Here is a 19,960-nt window from a genome sequence, read left to right as displayed (position 1 = left end):
TGACGTCGGGGCCGGTGCAGGCGCAATGATTCCTGGGAGCTATGACGTTCAGCTCCCAGGAATCATTGCAAAAGCCAGGAAGTGACGAATCGCCGTGGCCGCCTAGGGGAGGAAGAAGGAAGTAAGGTGAGTATATTTTCTCTAAAAGGTAAGTGAAAAAAAAAAAAAAATTGCGATTATCCATTTGTTTTTCAGGTGACCGGGAGCGAGAAGATGGAGGTAAGTATAAATTTCGGGTGGAACTCCGCTTTAAGTGGTTGGGTTATAGTTTAGAAGACTGTATTAATTGGATGGGCTGGGCAGAGGTTGGGATATAGTATGGAGGATTCTACTGATTGGAGAGGCTAGGATATGGTATGGGAGGAAACCAATAATTGGATAGGCTGGACAGAGGTTGTTATAATACGTGGGACTCTACTGATTGGAGGATAGCCTAGGCAGAGGTTGGGATATAGTATGTGGGTTTCAACTGATTGGAAGGCCTGGGCAGAAGTTGAGATCTAATATAGAAGACTCTACTTATTGGATGGGTTGGTGGGAAGTTGGAATGTAATATGGGAGACTCTATTTGGAAGGGTAGGCCGAGGTTGGAATATAGTATGGGCGAGGGGGATGGGGGGGGATTTCTTTTTTTTTTTATACCCATTATAAGTTGGTGGACTGTACTGATTGGATCAGCTGGACGGAGGTATAGTATGGAGGACTCTATAATTTGACACAGCTTAGAGGGTTGGAAGGCTATGACTGAATTGGCCAGGCAAGGGTTGGGAAGAATCCATTCTAACAGTAAGGATGTAGTATCAGCGCAGGAAATATCACATTGCGTCACCTGAACCTTCCATCCCGCGATCTCCCAACAGTCTATTCTCCATGCTGTTTTGCAGAGTGTGTCCGGCTCGGACTGGTTGGGGACGGTTACCGCGGGGGATATTACAGGCGAGGTGATGGCCGTCATGATGCCTTTTCTCAATGTCCATTCTCTTAACACCAAACGGCCGGCTGACCGTAGATTTGTGAGTATGAGCGCAATTCACACCTCTAAAACTGTAACTTTCCTGGAGGTGTCAGAGGTCCCATTTTAGAAATGATAGATTTTATTCTTGTGTAATTGAATTGTATATAATGTATCTTCATGTATCCAGGTTCAGCCATAACCCCGGTAAACCACTTGCAGACCGCAGCGTGTATATGTGTATTGCGGTCAGTAAGTGGTTAAAAAGGTCCTTCTACAAGATGACGCTCACCTGTGCCGGGTAGTGCCGATTCCTCATCTATCAGTAATGGTCGTTTTATGTCTTTTCCATGTAGCCCATTTATAAAGCGGATTTCCATTCCTCCGCTCCTCCCGCGGACAGCGACACACAGAGCCCATCAGAGAGCACGGACTACCAACGTTTCAAGCCAAAGTCGTTCCGAGCGGCAGCCTGCCGTGCCCGCCTCCTCTTCCAGGACACGGATCTGGTAAGAATCGCTCTTCCCTCTGGTGACGTCTTTTTGGGAATTTCTCAGCCAAACTTTATGTGAAAGTCTATGTACACCTAATCACTAAAATCTCATATTCTCCCCATAATGTCCTTCTTAGCAGGCAGCTGTTGAAGACCTGAACATTTCTGGGACATGCTGGGACTTGTAGTTTAACAGCTTAGAGGGATTTCCTCCCGTCACCGGGATTGACAACCACATAACCTAAATACAGCAGTAAAGGATGGGGCGTCATTTGGTAATCCAGATGGTAACAAACCCTCTCGCTGTGTAATGGGCCCTTTCTTCTTGCTGTGGGTAATGGGCCCCACTCTCTCACTGTGTCACTATGGAGGCTGTTGGACCACCTAACTCTTTGTCTGTGGTCTGAGACACACAGCAGGAGGCTCAGTACCACATATAGTACTGTGCAAAAGTTTTAGGCAGGTGTGAAGAAAAGCTGCAAAGTGAGAATGTTTTCAAAAATATATATTTTAATAGTTTTTTCTCTATCGTTTATTGAGGGACGCAGTCTGGTGTAGGACACTAGGCAGAAAAAAGTTCTGGCTAAGCCTATGGGCAGTCCCAGGGGGTATACCCTCTCTCCCTGCTATAGAATGTCAGTTTTAATCTGCCTAGTCAGGAGTAAGGACCTAGTTCCTTGCTGGGATCTCTGGTCCTGGCAAAAGTTTTTTTTGTTTTTTCTAGTTCGCTTTTCTCCGGACTTTTTTTTTTTCTGTGAGATCTACAAGCAACTAAGCAGGATCTGGGCAACGGGCTGGATCTATGGATCCAGTGGTCACCCCAGCTGGCCAGCGAGCGTGCGCAGACCCCAGCTCCGTGCTAGGTCGGCCGCAATATAGTCCCACTGTACGGGGACTGGCCCCGGGAGTTAAACGTCTCGCCAGGTCGCATATGACCGAGTCTAGGCCTGAGTAACAATGTTCTTATTGGCCGACAGCCACCCCCCCCCACTTCAGCGGAGAGGGGTTCTGTCAGGAGATGGCGCCCGCCTGTTCCTGGTATGGTGATTAAATGTTCTCCCCTCTTCCCCTGGCGGATTTTGGGGTGGACGCAGACCCCTCCCTAGGACGGCCGGACCCTCACTACTGGGGCTATGGGACTACTCCCGGGGGCTGGGACCGAGCTTCAGACCGACGGTGGGGGTTGGTGGTTGCGCTACCGACAAAGGACGAATGATAGTGCGTGGGGGGTTTACCTGTCACTCCCAAGGCCCCCTTTCCTGCCTCTTGGGGGTGCTGTAGCGCGGTGGGACGTTCTTGAAAAAAAAAAAAAAAAGAAAACAAATTTCTCAACTTTTTGCTGATGGGTTCCCATGGTGCAACATGGACCCTGCAGAACAACAAGTGTCCCCACTTGACCCCCTCAGGGAGGCCACAGGGCCCTCTGGATCCCAGCTATCTATAGATGCACTTTCGGCAGCCCTGGAATCCTTTGTGTCCTGGGTGGAGGTGGCCTTTCAAGGGCGAGGTGCCAAAAACGCCCTCTGCCTACCCCTGCCTCATCTGATATGTCAGATTCTGAATCTGATTCAGCCACTGCAGATGCCGGATATACTACCTCGCTCCCTGTCTTCTCTGATAGTGAGAATGACATCTCTACCTCTGCCACCGTGCAAGAAAAGGTGCTGGTGGACTGTGCGTAAGACCCTAAAAATGAAGGACGCGACTGCGAATGAGGCGCAGGTTACGTTTGGCACTCCCAAGCCATCCAGAGCGGGAAAGGATTTTCCCTTTCACGCATATTTTGACAATATGGTCAAAAAAGAATGGGACCGCCCAAAGCATTCCCCTGGGGTTCCTAAGCGGATTGCTAGGCGCTACCCCTTTTGAGGAGTCCTTTATAAAGAAGTGGACTGTGCCACCTATGGTGGACCCTCCGGTCTCAAGACTGAAAAAAGCTACCATGATCCCAGTGGAGGATTCCCCGCCTTTAAGGAAAGGCGGAGTCTGTGGCTCACCATATGTACTCCCTGGCGGGGTCTGCACTAAGACCGGTGTTTACGGTTGCCCTTGTATTGCAAACCTTGACTGAATGGGCTAAATTGCTAGGCAAGGACCTGGAGGGCAAAGAACTTCCCCCTGCCTTTGCGAAGCTGTTGGACAAGTTGGTGCAGGGGGTGCAATTTGTTTGTGATGCCGCGCTGGATGCTGCTCCCATTTTGGGCTAACTGTCGGTTTCGGCGGTGGTCCTCCGGCATATACTTTGAGGTCTGATCCGCAGACCAGCACTTTAGCCAAAGAAGGCCCTGACTGATCTGCCTTTTCAAGGAGATCGCCTGTTTGGGGCTACGCTAGATGACATTATCAAAGGTCTCACAGGGGGTAAGAGTACCTTTCTCCCACAGGCTACCAAGGGTAAGGACCCGCGTCGCAGACGGGGCCCTCCTTTTCAGCACATGAGAAGTTTTTTCGTCCCTCAGGGTCAGTTGATAAGGCAAAGTCCTTCAAGGCCCCTTCCTGAAGGATGAGGGGACATCTTTGCGGACCTGTGGCTATCCCGGATACAAGACAAAAGGGGCAGAACATTTTCAGGGCTTTTATTCAAACCTGTTTATGGTCCCCAGGAAGGAAGAAAGGTGCATCCAATCCTGGACCTGAAGGCACTGAATTGCTTTGTGGGAGTTCAAAAATTCAAGATGGAATCCGTTCGCACAGTGGTGGCTTCCCTACATCAGGGGATTTGCTGGCCTCCATAGACATCAAAGATGCCTACCTTCACATCCCAGTATGTGCAGGACTTCAATGGTTTCTGCGCTTTGCCGTGGGAGAGGATCATTATCAGTTTGTGGCGTTACCCTTTGGTGTCGCCTCTGCTCCTCGGGTCTTCACAAAGGTGTTGGCTCCGGTCCTGGCGCTGTTAGGACAGCGGGGGGATATCGATTCTGGGTTACCTGAAAAATCTGCTTCTCTGTTTGGAGTCTCCCACGGTGCTGGTGACAAATTTAGAGATCACCAAGCGAGCTCTGGAGGAGTTCGGATGGATTCTGAACCTTCAGAAGTCGTCCCTGGTCCCTTCCATGAGACTGGACTATCTAGGTCTGACTTTGGACTCGTTTTTAGACTGGGTGTTTCTTCCTTCGGAAAAACTCCAGACTGCGATTCAGCTGTTGCTGTCCAGCAAATGGTCGTCCCTTCGGACCTGTATGAGAGTTCTGGGACTCATGGTGTCGTCCTTAGAGGCGGTCCCCTTCGCTCAATTCCACACGAGAATCCTCCAGAAGGAAATCCTTTTCAAATGGAACAAGAATCCAAATTCCCTGGACAATCAGATCCAGCTGAGCCAGGTGACCAGGGAGTCCTTGATCTGGTGGCTTCGGTCCCCGATGCTCAAACAAGGGAGTTCTTTCCTTCCTATATATTGGACAATTGTCACCACGGATGCCAGTCTGTCCGGGTTCTCGGCAGGTTTTCTGCTCAAGGAGTCTGGTCCATGGAAGAATCCAGGTTACCGATAAATGTACTGGAGCTGAGAGGGATCAGGCATTGCCTAGTCCACTGGACCGAGTACCTTCAGGGTTTTCCAGTGCATATTCAATTGGACAATGCCATGGCCGTGGCTTATGTCAATCACCAAGGGGGCACCAAAAGTGTTCTTGTGGCCTTGGAAGGGGCCGGCATCCTCCGATGGGCGGAACGCTTTGTTCCAGCTCTCTCCGCTGTTCACATTCCGGGAATGGAAAATTGTCAGGCGGATTTCCTCACTCTACAGACCTTGGATCCAGGGGAATGGTCTCTCCATCCAGAGGTGTTCCAGCAGTTGTGCCTTCATTGGGGCACTCCAGATGTAGATCTGTTGGCGTTTCGGATCAAGAGAAAAGTGCACAGGTTTGTGGCCCGCTCCCAGGACCCTCTGGCAGATGTCACGGATGCGCTGGTGGCCAGTGGGGTCAGTATCAGCTGATGTATGTCTTTCCTCCTCTCAAGTTGCTGCCAAGACAGGATTGAGGCGGAAGGGATTCCGGTCATTCTTGTGGCTCTGGACTAGCCTCGCCGTGCTTGGTACGCCGACCTGGTCAGGCTAGTCACAGACGCTCCATGGAGACTTCCTCTCAGGGAGGATCTACTGTCTCAAGGGCCCATCTTCCATCCTGCTTTACAGTTGCTGTCTTTGACGGCTTGGCTATTGAAAGCCAGGTGCTGAAGGACAGGGGGTTGTCTGCTTCAGTGATTCCTACTCTGCTTAAAGTGAGGAAAGTGACTTCTAGGAAGATCTATCATAGTACATGACAGTCTTTTATTGCGTAGTGTGAGTCTCTTGGGGTTTTAATCGGTGTCTCGGATTTTGGCTTTCCTTCAACGGGGAGTTGATCAAAAGTTAGCCTTGAGTTCTATCAAGGGTCCGGTTTCGGCCTTGGTAATTTTCTTCCAATGGCCACTAGCCGCCTATTCCCTGGTGCGTAGGTTTATCCAGGGGGTGCGACCACCGTTTGCACCTTGGGACCTTAATTTGGTGCTGTCGGTTCTCCAGAAACCTCCTTTTGAAAGTATTCGGGAGATTCCTCTGCTTACCTTATCCCAAAAGGTGGCCTTCTTGGTGGCTATTACTTCTGCGTGCATGGTATCAGAACTGGTGGCGTTCTCCTGTCGTTCTCCCTATCTAGTGGTTCACAGGGATAAAGTGGTACTTCGTCTGGATCCGTCCTTCCTTCCGAAGGTGGTTTCCAGTTTTCACTTGAATGAGGACATTGTGTTACCCTCTTTGTGTCCTAAGCCTAAACATCCTAAGGAAATTGCATTACGTACTTTGGATGTGGTTCCGGCACTCAGGGTGTACTTGGCGACTACTGAGTCTTTTCGAAAGTCAGATTCGCTCTTTGTACTCGCGGATGGCCCAATGAAAGTGCTGCCTGCGTCCACTGCGACTATTTCCAGGTGAATCAGAAAGACAGTTGTGCAGGCTTATTCGATTAAGGGACAGATTCCACCTTTCCCTGTTAAGGCGGATTCTACTCGGGCGCTTAGTGCTTCCTGGGCTTTTCGCCATCAGGTATCTGTGCTTCAGGTTTGCAAGGCGGCCACCTGGTCGTCTGTTCACACTTTCACAAAGTTTTACAAGGTGGATGTGCTGGCATCTGCAGATGCCTCTTTTGGCCGCAAAGATTTGCAGGTTGCCGTTTTTTAAGGGTGTTTTAGTTTCCCTTGAGGGTGTTTAATGTTTTTTCAGGTGGGTCTTATCTTGTTGTTCTGATGAGTCCTATGTTGCCTGGTTGGCTATGGTTTAGCCTTGGGGAATACTTTTCTGCTGTTCCCATCCCTCATTTTTATGGCACTGCTTTGGGACGTCCCTACTGATATATAAGATCAGAGACTGCGTCCGTCAATGAACGATAGATAAAATTGGATTTTTGTTTTACCGTAAAATACTTTTCTCTGAGTTCATTGACGTACGCAGTACCCGCCCCACTATTGTGAGTTGGGTTGGTATTATTTCTCTGACACTGCTTTGATACGAATCTGACATTCTATAGCAGGGAGAGAGGGTATACCCCCTGGGACTGCCCATAGGCGTAGCCAGAACTTTTTTCTGCCTAGTTTCCTACTCCTGTAGGGGGCAGTATAACCTTACTGATATGAAGATCAGTGACTGCGTCCGTCAATGAACTCGGAGAAAAGGATTTTACGGTAAGACAAAAACCCAATTTTTTTTATCAATTTGAAAAATTAAAAAGTGAGTGAGCAGAAGAAAAATGTAAAATCAAATCAATATTTGGTGTGACTACCCTTTTGGCTCCTAACCAACATCATTTCTTACACTTGCAGACTCTGTACACTTGCACAGTCCGTGATTTTCTAGGATTCGAGTCAGGTGTATGATAAACATATTATACCAATCATCAATTTCATATGTGGAAACAAACAAAAAATAGGTAACAAATGTCCTCCAACCCCAGCGCTTATGTAGCAAAAGGATTCTTACAACTCTTGCAGTTGGTGCTGCTGCTATATACTCGCATAAACCTAAAACAAAAAAAAATTCAATGAACATAAAACCAATCAAAACGTTTAGCAGCGCTCCTAATGTTAACTAGATAACCCCTTGTCTTTGCAAACAGCGTAACAAAGTTCATCAGTCCATCTCATAATGATTTTATCCAAATGATTCAATAAATGAAAGTGCCTTCACCACACCACGTATGCTCCACTTCCCAATATAGATTGCACTCACCAGATCACTGCTTAATAAATCCTCATATCAACCACTCCTCATAGGGAATAATCGGGAGATCACAAAACTGCAGTAGGGATCTCGTGTTATATTGACACTCCACCATTAGATAGAAGTAGGCCCAGAGCATAGAAACTCAACAATATAAATGGAAAGAAGAGGGGGCTACATAGCGTAATATTAAAATAAGGTTTATTAATAAAATCCCCCCTTCTTTGTATGCACTCACAAGGGATCAAAAATATCACAGCATGACAAAAAGCCCAATGCCTCATTGAACAAAGGAATGTAACCTGCTCCTTCTCAGTCTCTGTCACCTGTCCTCAGATGAGAGCGGCGATCCCGGGTGGAGACAAGAAGCCGGCGGCGTGGGTGTTCCTGTCCAGACGCGTTTCGTCATTATGACTTCTTCGACGGCCGTTGCATCCCTCTGTTCATTAAATTTTTTGAGGCATTGGGCTTTTTGTCATGCTGTGATATTTTTGATCCCTTGTGAGTGCATACAAAGAAGGGGGGTTTTAATACCACTCACACCCCATCGATCAGGGAAAGGCTGGTGGAAACCAGTGAGACCCAGGTACACCCATCTACTGTCTGGAGAGGTCTGGCCAGAAGTGGTCTTAATGGAAGGATTGCAGCCAAAAAGTCATCAACCTCCAATGTGGAAACAAGGCTAAGCGACTCAACTAGGCAGGAAAACATAGGGACAGGGGTGCGGAAAAATTGCGGCAGGTGCTCTGGACCGATGAGCCAAAATGTGACATTTGGCTGTAGCAGGAGGAAGTTTGTTGAAGGGCTGATGAGCGGTACAATAATGAGTGTCTGCAGCCAACGGTGAAGCATGGTGGAGGTTCCTTGCAAGTTTGGGGCGGCATTTCTGCAAATGGAGTTGGAGATTTGGTCAGGATCAATGGTGTCCTCAATGCTGAGAAATACAGGCAGATACTTGTCCATCATGCCATACCATCAGGGAGGCGTAAATTGGCCCCAAATTTATTCTGCTGCAGGACAACGATCCCAAACATACATCCAATGTCATTAAGAACGATCTTCAGTATAAAGAGGAACCTGGAGTCCTGGAAGTGATGCTTTGGCCCCCACAGAGCCCTGATCTCAACATCATGGAGACTATTTGGGATGACATGTAGAAAACATAAGGATTTGAGGCAGCTGACATCCACAGAAGATCTGTGGTTAGTTCTCCATGATGTTTAGAACAACCTACCTGCCAAGTTCCTTCAAAAACTGAGCAAGTCTACCTAGAAGAAGTGATGTTAGTTTGAAGGCAAAGGGTGGTCACACCAAATACTGATTATATTTAGATTTCTCTTCTCTTCATTTACTATCCATTTTGTTAATTGATAAAAAATAAACTATTAATACTTCTATTTCTGAAAGTACTCTTCATTTACTGCATTTTTTACACACCTGCCTAAGACTTTTGCACAGTAGTGTACCTTTTGTCTGTATCTTGACACACACAGACCTCAGGAGGCTCAGTACCGTTTGTCTATATCTTGAGTCACACAGGTTGCTGGAGGCTCCATACCACCTACCTCTGTCCAAATGGTGCTGGCTCTGGCTACTCGTCCTGCTTGGCATTTATTGTAGACTGTGAAGAAAAAGCCCGCACACTGATATAACACCGTAGGACTTTATTCAATGTAGCTGGCTTCCAAAACCCAGTCCTCGCCTTAGGCCACGCCAGCTGATGCGTTTCGTCCCGTTGTCCCGATAGCTGGTGGTTTTGGAAGCCTGTGAATAAAGAACTACGGCACAGGAAGAAAATGCAAACTCCATGCAGATTGTGTCCTGGGTAGGATTAGAGCTTGGAATGCTAGTGCTGCGTGACAGAAGGGCTGACCCCCTCAATCCCTCCCCCCATTGGGAAGTTGCACTCCCTGGTAGTGAACAGTGGTCACCAGAACAGGTACAGATGGAAACTATTTCCCATCGGGCACGTTGAACAGTAAAAACCAGGCAGAAAATCTCCGCTTCCTGCTCCATCCAAACAAAAAAGATCTGTGATAGGTGGGCCATATTCCAGGGTATACTGAGTTCTTTATCTCTTCTCCTCTCCACAGAGAGACTTCCATCGTATTAACAGCAGAGAGCCCAACAGGAGGATGATAACCAATGAGACGAAGGGCGATATGAACATGGAGCGCGTCCAGCTGGAGTCTATACACAAGGTGAGCCGCTCTGTTCCTCCACACACAGCATTTGGTAGGGTTTGTTAGGAGAGGGCTCCTCTGAAAACATAGCACAGGAATGGTGGGAACCCCTCATAATGGGCACAGCAGGTGTACAGACCCAGGAACTCAGCATAAAGATAGTGGGAACCCCTCATACCAGACACAGCAGGTGTGCAGACATGGGAATTCACCACAGGGATTATGGGAACCCCTCATAATGGGCACAGCAGGTGTACAATCACAGGGATGGTGGGAATCCCTCAATGGGCACAGCAGATGTACAGACCTGGGAACTCAGCACAGGGATGGTAGGAACCCCTCATAATGGGCACAGCAGGGGTACAGACCCAGGAACTCAGCACAGGGATGGTGGGAACCCATCATAATGGGCACAGCAGGGGTACAGACCCAGGAACTCAGCACAGGGATGGTGGGAACCCCTCATAATGCGCACAGCAGGTGTACAGACCTGGGAACTCAGCACAGGAATGGTTGGAACCCCTCATAATGGGCACAGCAGGTGTACAGAGCCAGGAACTCAGCACAGGGATGGTGGGAACCCCTCATAATGGGCACAGCGGGTGTACAGACCCAGGAACTCAGCACAGGGATGGTGGGAACCCCTCATAATGGGCACAGCGGGTGTACAGACCCAGGAACTCAGCAGAGGGATGGTGGGAACCTCTCATAATGGGCACAGCAGGTGTACAGACCCAGGAACTTAGCAGAGGGATGGTGGGAACCCCTCATAATGGGCACAGCGGGTGTACAGACCCAGGAACTCAGCAGAGGGATGGTGGGAACCTCTCATAATGGGCACAGCAGGTGTACAGACCCAGGAACTTAGCAGAGGGATGGTGGGAACCCCTCATAATGGGCACAGCGGGTGTACAGACCCAGGAACTCAGCAGAGGGATGGTGGGAACCTCTCATAATGGGCATAATGGACTCTCATAATGAACCCCTCATAATGGACACAGCAGGTGTACAGACCCAAGAACCTAGCATAGGGATGGTGGGAACCCCTCATAATTGGCACAGCCTGTGCAGAGCTATGAATTTGGTAAAGAGGTGTAACAAAACTGCAGAGTTTTCCACATTCTGCAAAGACTGAAATACCGGTCCTGGGTGGGGTCAGCCCTGAGACAGTCCAGGCTGGAGAGCAGTGATCGGAAGTATAAGACTTGAACAGCTGATTGCTTGGTAGATGCTTTAATATGAGATCAGAGGTCAGTGTTGCTATACTCGGGATGTGGTGGGGGAGGGGAGGTGGGGACTGATTCTCATCTGCAGGAATGGTGCAGAGCTCCACTCTGTGATTTCTGCCTGCAGAGCTGAGAGTTAATGATGCATGAAATGAGAACACAGTGTGGTTCTCTCCTCGCTCTCTGTATATATTCCTCTGTATGCGGCTCTGTCTCACTGGCTGTCCCGCCGATTAAACCATTTTCTTTCTGGTCCATTGAGGCCTTTCCTCGGCATGTACCTGGACCCCGCTGGACTGGATAGGCTAGCCTGGAATGTGGCCTTCGGGCACTGGGCTTTACATTGTGTACTGTGTTCCCTACATAGTGCTTTCTGGGTCCAGAGTTGTGGCCCTGTCTCTGAAGGCTCAATTAGTGAGTAAAGCCATTTAGGCTGAAGGACCTACCTCACTGTCTGCACCAATAGCTACCTTTTAAATTTCCCATCCCTGTCAGTTTCACCACAGTAAGTGCCTGTTCACACTGCAGCGGCGCGACTTCGGGAGCGACCTGTGAAGTCGCGTGCACCGCGACTTGCACGGACTTCATAAAATGAATGTCTATGCAAGTCGCTCCAGGTCGCCCCGAAGTAGTACAGGAACCTTTTTCTAAGTCGGAGCGACTATTAGAACGGCTCCTGTCCAAAAACAATGGGAGCCCGACGGACCGCGGCTTGTCAGGCTGACAAGTCGCGGTTCAAGTCGGATCAGTGTGAACCGGCACTAAGAAAACACTGGAGCACTGATATCTCGGTTCCGCATGTTCTTTTTCCCACCATTCAGCATAAGAGGAGACACCATGCCACTGCCTGCAAGCCCCTCATGTGGGTCTCCAGTCTTCTACCGCTGCTTCTTCCTGGTCATCTCCCGCCACTCAACCCTCACCAGCTCTGGGTCTAGCTGCATTACCGCTAAGCACCTACAACATGTCTGCACAGCGAGGGAGAGTTCCCCCTGCTATGGCTGAGCCAAGCCCATACACCCCTAGGGGGGTTCTGAGGACATCTACTTGGGATCTTCTTTAGAAACTGTCACCTAAAATCTGGAGCCAAGTACCCCCATGGGATCTACTTTAGATCTACTGCAGGAACCTGGAAACTACTTTAGGAATTGTCACCTATAGTCTGGAAGCCAGTACACCCATGGGATCTTCTTTAGGAACTGTCACCTGTAAGCTGGAACCCAGTACCCTCATGGGATCCATTTCAGATTACTTTAGACTAACTTTAGAAACCTGTTATCTACTTTAGGAATCGTCCTCTGTAATATGGAAACCAGTACCCCCCTGGAATCTACTTTGGATCTACTTTAGGCACTTAGGATCTACTTTAGGAACCTGTAATCTGGAACCCAGTACCCCCATGGTTTTTGGGGCATCTTTGCTAGTTCTATTCAGTGGGCTGAGTTCCCCAGACCTCTCCTGAAGAATCTCCATATCCACTCAGGACTTTTTAACTATGCGTGCCACTCTTTTGGCGCACGTTGAGTGAAGAGGCTTTCAAAGTCGGTTTCCAGGCTGCCGCACACCTCCCACGGCTGTGTGGTAGACCGATAAAAGCAACCTCAGTCCAAGGCCACGCCCCCATCGTGTTTCACCCTGCCCATGGAAGTCCATTATTAAGCCCTGGGACGGGGCGAAACATGTTGGGGGTATGGCCTTGATGGATTGAACTAAGGCTGCCTTTATCTGTCATGTGACGTGTGCGGCAGCTGGGAAACCTTCTCTTTACTTTGCCAAGGATTGACCCTTGTTTCAGAGATTGGGTGGAGCAAATGTCTGCAGCCTTATGCTTCAGTTTTAGAACTCCTCACAAGTCTGATGCCCATACAGATGCGTAGAGCAGTATGGTTCTATTGCTGGGACCCTGATGATCTATCCAAAGAGCATCGGACACCATTGGCTTTTGAGGGATGCCATCGCTCTAGCCCCACACTGGACACCATAACCAATAATGTCACAGGGGGTCAAAGCATGCACCTGCCCTGGAGGTCCTGGAAAAGGTCAGCTGAATTCAACCCTTCTCCATTTTCTTTTGCAGTAGGTGCTTCTAGGCCCTCTGAGCCTGACCCGAAGGGCTAGTACCCAGGACAGCCCATCGCATTAAAGTGCACTCCTGCGTCTACAATTGGAGGGGTTGATTTGTGCATCCTGGTGGGTCCTCTGTTAGTTTCCGATTCTGTGCCTCCCTTTTAACCCACCTACCATCACCCACCTTTAGTAGCTCCTGGCCTGCTAGAGGTCCTCTGCCCTCCCCAGTGAGGCTTGTTGTTGGTTTCCTTGTATGGCCCAGCCCTCAGAGTGCTTTTAGTTGTCCCAATGTTGGATCTGATTTCCTGGGTCTCCATGGATGAATGTTTATGTTCCAACCTGTAAAACCTATTAAAGTTCATTAAAGAACACAGGCCCTGTCCCTCTGTTTTTCTGTATGCCTTTAGTACTGCTTTATCTCAAAAACTGAAGAAGCGTGCTGGGTAGAGGAGGGGGTTGTACTGGGGAAAGGCTTAAGGTTTTTCTCCTTGCCAGTGTCCAAATCCTCCTTTAGATGACATTAAAACCTGACCATATCTGAAGATCTTTGTCCCCTGCTAGACTTCCAAAAAAGGCCTTTGTCTAATGCTGCTACAAACCAACCCCCCCTGGTTGACTTCCAAGGCCCTTGACCACCCCTACCACCACGTCACCTTCCCCAGATGGACTTCAAGGCCCTCTCCCACCCCCGGATGGACCTTAAGGCCCTTGAAACCCCAATGCCAATCTCCTTCCCCATAGACCTTAAAGTGGAGTTCCACCCATTTTCGTAACTTTAGATGTATGTAATCCCCTTTAAAACGACTTTAACCAATGGAAACTTTTTTTTTTTTTGCTAGTAAATACCTTTATTTTCTTGTTTATACCTCCTCTCCTCACTTCCGGGTCCGATCGGCGATGGCGTCATTCGGCAATTCGCAGTGTGTGCTGGGATGTATTCCATGCCAGAAATCTTACAGTATTACCCAGGAGCTGAGCTGTACTGTGTGTATGGAGGCCGTTCTCTGCCCCGCCTCCTCTCAGTGAGTTGTACTGAATGCATTGTATTCAGGCCGTTCTCTGCCCCGCCTCCTCTCAGTGAGCTCAGTGAGGATATAATGCTTTCAGTCCTCGCTCACTGAGAGGAGGCGGGGCAGAGAACGGCCTGAATACAATGCATTCAGTACAACTCACTGAGAGGAGGCGGGGCAGAGAACGGCCTGAATACAATGCATTCAGTACAACTCACTGAGAGGAGGCGGGGCAGGTCAATGCCTCCATACACACAGTACAGCTCAGCTCCTGGGTAATACTGTGAGATTTCTGGCATGGAATACATCCCAGCACACACTGCGAATCGCCGAATGACGTCATCGCCGATCGGACCCGGAAGTGAGGAGAGGAGGAATAAACAAGAAAATAAGGTATTTACTAGCAAAAAAAAAAGGTTTCCATTGGTAAAAGTCGTTTTAAAGGGGATTACATACATCTATGTAATCCAACGTATTAAAAATGGGTGGAACTCCGCTTGTCCCTTGCACATACCCACCCCCCATGGACTTCAGGAAATGGATTTTAAGGTAAGTATGAAGATCCCATTTTTTGTTTTGTCTGTAATCGCCACAGGAGAGGATGGGAATTGATCTGCCAGCCTTTTTATCTGCTTTTGGTGAACTCGTGTTATGCAGTCAACTATTTATTATTTCTGTCATTTCCAGGTTCGTTTCAGCCCTAATTTGGATACGTACACATGGATCGTTTCAGCGGGTCACTCTGGCCTGGTTCGGGTGCACTGTATCCGTGGCCTGGTGTCCTCAGTGGGCCGGAGGATGATTGAGGAGAAGACCGCACAGTTCCAGGCTACAAATCGTACATGTGAGAGTGACTGTAGTCCTGAAAGTCAGCTATAGCAGAAGCTTGTATAGTGACAGTAATGTCTGTAGACTCCTCAGGAGAGTGAGCGTCTATCTCACTGGGAACGTCATACCGTCAAAGACGAGGTCCATCTTCAGAGATATTTGTATCACTTCTTGGTTTTTATCTTTTTTTAAATGTCGGTGAATTTTTTACCCCCATTCCCCAACCCTTCCTGACAGCACTTATGTACCATGACCCTCTGAGGCTTAGGGTGGTCAGAGGTATGCCCCCCCAGGCTGGATATTATGGGGGATTTGAATTCAGCTCAGTTTTATCCATTGAGAGATGTTGAGGATGACGAAGATTCTCTGTCCCTGACCAGTGCCATCTGACACATGTGAAATGAACGCGGCCAGAGGGATGGCTGATAGGGAAATGGGGGATAGGCAGACGATGTCTGTTGTGGAATTACCTTTAATGTACACTCGCTCACATTGAGCTGCTTTAGAAGGTGAATTTCTGGTTCTTTATTAAAAATCTGCATTTTTATACCCGTGTCTGTCTTGATTTTTACTGGGACATTTCCAAATAGTCAGGCATTTGGTCTTCACACCTGATTCCATCATAATTCTATATGATAAAACCTTCAGTTTGAATAGACTCTTCGTGTCCATTTTACTGACATGTTGCTGCATTATTCCAGATCAAAAGCATTGTCCATTCAGTCCTGATCAGTAAAACTGCTCTGGGATCGGAGACCCTCTGGATAAATGGCCACTTCACTGAACTTTCTTGTAGTGATTTCAGGACCGCCCCAGTCCTGGAGGGCAGCAAAGCTTGTTCTCACCAGAGAAGTCTATTCAGTCCTGACCTGTAAACCTACCCTGGGTTTGGAGGCACACTGGTTGTATGGCTGCATCAGGGGAGAACAAGTCCATTCAGCTCTGACCAGTAAATCTACGTTGGGTTGAGAGACCTTCTAGGTGTATAGCTACATCAGGGGGGAACAAGTCCATTTAGTCCTAATCCGCAAACCTGCTCTGGGCCCGGAGACCCTCTGGGTGCATGGCCACTTCACCAGAGAACAAGTCCATTCCGTTCCTGACCTGTAAACCCACTGGGTGTATGGTTGCATCAGGGGAGACCAAGTCTATTCAGTCCTGATCAGTAAACCCAACCTGGGATGGGAGACCCTCAGTATATTTGGCCACATCAACAGCAAACAAGTCTATTCGGTCCTGATCAGTAATCCCACACTGGGTTGGGAGATGCCATGGGTGTATGGCTACATTAGGGGAGAACAAGTATGTTCAGTCCTGATCAGTAAACTCCCTCTGGAATGGGGGGACCCTCTGGGTGTATGTAGGACAAGTCTGTTCAATCCGATCTGTAAACCAGCTTTGGGATGGGAGACCCTCTAGGTCACATCTGTCAAACACAAGGCCCGTGGGCCGAATGCGGCCCCCCATGCCATTTCATGTGGCCTGCGCACCTCTCCTGCAGCTGCAGCACCCCCCCTTGTTTCTGCCCCCACCTTGTCTCAGTAGCCGGCAGCAGAAAGGACAGAACTCCTTTGCCAGATCCTGCACTCCTCTGTGCAGCTGCAGAAAGGCTGGTCTTTTCCACCCCCCCCCCCCTCTTCTCAGCAGTCCGCAGCAGAGAGGAGAGCAGAACTCCTCCTACAGATCCTGCACCTCTCTGTGGAGCCGCAACACCACCTTGCCTCTGCCTCCCCTGGTCTCAGCATTCAGCAGACTCTAGAAGCTGACTCCAGCACTCCTCTGGTTCTCCAACAGATCCTGCACTTCACAGATCCACCCGCATCTCCTTCCTGGCAGCAGTACAAGGTAAGGGGATGCATTGTGACGTAAGGAAGGGTGGGTGACTCTTGACTTCTAATGGTGGTGGGGTTCTTGACATCTCATGTAGGGGTGTAAGGGGGCGTGGGGTGCTCTGGACATCTTACAGATATAACCGGCCCTTTGAGGGCAACCATAATGCTGATGCGGCCCGCAATGAAATTGAGTTTGACACCCTTGCTCTAGGTGTATGTCAACATCAACAGAGAGCAAGTCCGTTCAGTCCTAATCAGTAAACCTGCTCTGGCATGAGAGACCCTCTTGATTTATGTCTGCATCACAGGAGAACAACTTATTTCAGTCCTAATTGGTAAACTTAAGTGGTGATGGGAGACCCTCTTGATATATGGCCATATCAACAAAGAACAAGTCCTTTCAGTCCTGATTGATAAACCCATGCTGGGATGGGAGACCCTCAGGGTGTATGGCTACATCAGGGGAAAACAGGTCCATTCAGTACATATTAGTAAACTCCCGCTGGGATAAGGACCCTCTGGGTGCATGGCTCTTTGTCTGGAGGACAAGTCCTTTCAATCCTGATCAGTAAAACCTGCTGTGGGGTGGGAGACCCTCTGGGTGTATGGTGACTTCAGCAGAGAACATATCCATTCAGTACAAGAAACAAACACAGAAGGGTGCACCAGCCTAGTGCATTATCCCACAAACTCACTTTATTAAGAAACTCTCATAAAATGTACTCGCACGCGTGCGAATAAAGAACGCTCATTGAACTACTCGTCTGTAGCTTAACAGTCCTGGATACGGTGTACTCCAGAACACATAGGGGCCCTGCTGAGGTTTGATGAGGCTGACTCGTTTCAAAGAAAGCACTTCTTCAAAACCAAAGACGGTTAAGCTACGGAGGAGTAGCACATTAAGAGTTCTTTATTTGCACGCTTGCGAGTACATTTTGTGACCATTTCTTAATAAAGTGAGTTTGTGGGATAATGCACTAGGCTGGTGTGCCTTTCTGTGTTTCTTGTAGTGATTTCAGGACCTCCCCAGTCATGAAGGGCAGCAAAGCTTGTTCTCACCAGAGAAGTCTATTCAGTCCTGACCTGTAAACCTACCCTGGGTTGGGAGGCCCACTGGTTGTATGGCTAAATCGGGGGAGAACAAGTCCATTCAGCCCTGACCAGTAAATCTATGCTGGGTTGGGAGACCCTCTGGGTGTATATCTACATCAGGGGTGAACAAGTCTGTTTAGTCCTAATCAGCAAACCTGACCTGGGTCCGGAGACCCTCTGGGTGTATGGCCACTTCACCAGAGAACATGTCCATTTAGTCCTGACCAGTAAACCCACCCTGAGATGGAAGGTCCTTTGGGTGTATGGCCATTTCACCAGAGGACAAGTCCATTCCGTCCTGACCAGTAAACCCCCCCCCCCCCCCGGAATAGGAGGTCCTCTGAGTGTATGGCTACATTAGGGGAGAACAAGTCTGTTCAGTCCTGATCAGTAAACCTTCTCTGGGATGGGAGACCCTCTGACTGTATGGCCACATTACCAGAGAACAAGTCCATTCAGTCCTGACCAATAAAACCACGCTGCGTTTGTAGACCCTTTGGGTGTATGGCTACATCAAGAGAGCACAAGTCTGTTCAGTCCTGATCGGTAAACCTGCTCTGGGACCGGACACCCTCTGGGTGTATGGTCACCTCACCAGAGAACAAGGCCGTTCTGGATTGACCAGTAAAAACCCACTCTTGGACTGGAGACCCTCTGGATGTACAGCTACATCACCAGAGTCAGTTTAAAGCTCCATAAATGTTGCCTTCCCTGGTCCCCCCCCCCCCCTTCCTCAACATGCTAATGACTTTTTTTTTTTTTTGTTTAATTACACACCTTATTTTCTCTGTCGCTCATTGACAGACGCAGTCCTCTTTGATTAATATCAGTAGGATTATACTGCCCCCTACAGGAGTAGGACACTAGGCAGGAAAAATGTTCTGGCCACACCTTAGGGGCAGTCCCAGAGGGTATATCCTCTCTCTCTGCTACAGGATGTTAGTTTTTTTCTGCCTAGTCAGGAGTAAGGACCTAAGTTCCTTGCTGGGATCTCTGGTCCTGGCAAGCTTTTTCTAGATAAATCTTTTTTAGTTAGCTTTTTCTCTCCAGTTTTTGTTCCTGTGAGATCTTCAAGCAATTATGCTGGAGCTGGGCGACGGGCTGGATGTTGAGATCCAGTGGTCACCCCAGCCGGCCTACGAGCGCGTGCAGGCCCTAGCTCCGCGCTGGGTCGGCCACGACATAGTCCCACTGGACAGGGACTGGCCCTGCGAGTTAAACGTCTCGTCAGGTCACCTACGACCAGTCAGAAACTGAGTCGCGGCATCCGTATTGGTCAACAGCCCCCCCACCTCGGTGGAGAGGGGTTCTGTTAGGAGTGGGTGCCCGCCTGTTCCAGTATGGTGAGTAGAATGTTCCCCCTCTCCCCCTGTCGGGTTTTGGGAATGGATGCGGGCCTCTCTGTGGATGGTCGGACCCTCATGATCCCGGGTCCCCTCTATCCTGTGACACACTCCACATATCTCCCTACTTGCAGGTATACCACTCCAGCAGGCTTGGTTTGGGAGCTGAATATCTACATGAGTCACTGCAAGGAGCCTGCATTTTAAAAGGAAGGAGCCATGACTGAGCAGTCAGGGATGGACAGGGTGCTTCTGGCGTTGCTGTATGTAAACAGCCATACAGAGAGGTGATAAGATCAAGCACCTACCTATCACATAGCGATGCATCCTTCCGCAGGTCGCACGGGCCGCCATCCTTTCGCAGGCGCACGGACCGCCATCCTTCCGCAGGCCGCACACACCGGCAGACCGTACGGTCCGCCATTCTTCCGCAGGCCGCACGGAGCCGCCATTTTGGCGTAGCCTAATGTCTCCTACATGGGGGCGGCCATTTTGGATACACCCAGCTACCTCGTGGAGTAGCGGTGGGAGTGCCGGAAGGCGTGTAAAGGGGCGGAGCCTCCTCCTTTACCCGGGTAAATCGATCCACAAGACTTCCTGTTCTGTAAAGGACAGCGCTGAGAGCAGTTCGGTAGAAGCTTCTGTACATCAGGTGGTGAGCCCTTGGGGTCTCTCTCTCTCTGTGGGGGTCCGAAGCAGGTAACACTGAGGGGCGCTGTTGCGCTGGGGGATTATACA

At 49.2% G+C, this 19,960-nt stretch overlaps 1 protein-coding gene across 1 annotated transcript in view; it reads left to right on the top strand.

Moving 5' to 3' along the window:
* Positions 1-15,231, top strand: part of GTF3C2 (general transcription factor IIIC subunit 2) — an 86,501-nt gene extending 71,270 nt beyond the window's left edge. Inside the window, 4 exon segments of the mRNA XM_082250696.1 lie at positions 885-1,013; positions 1,309-1,461; positions 9,735-9,842; positions 14,815-15,231. Of these exon segments, the coding sequence (XP_082106822.1) occupies positions 885-1,013; positions 1,309-1,461; positions 9,735-9,842; positions 14,815-15,006 (582 nt within the window). The 3' untranslated portion in view covers positions 15,007-15,231.
* Positions 15,232-19,960: the final 4,729 nt, after the last annotated feature.

The sequence above is a fragment of the Pelophylax lessonae genome (genome assembly GCF_965119305.1).
Source record: "Pelophylax lessonae genome assembly, chromosome: 3".
Classification (NCBI taxonomy): Eukaryota; Metazoa; Chordata; class Amphibia; order Anura; family Ranidae; genus Pelophylax; species Pelophylax lessonae.
Note: the sequence above shows the minus strand (reverse complement) of the source record. Positions and strands in the feature narration are given on the sequence as shown.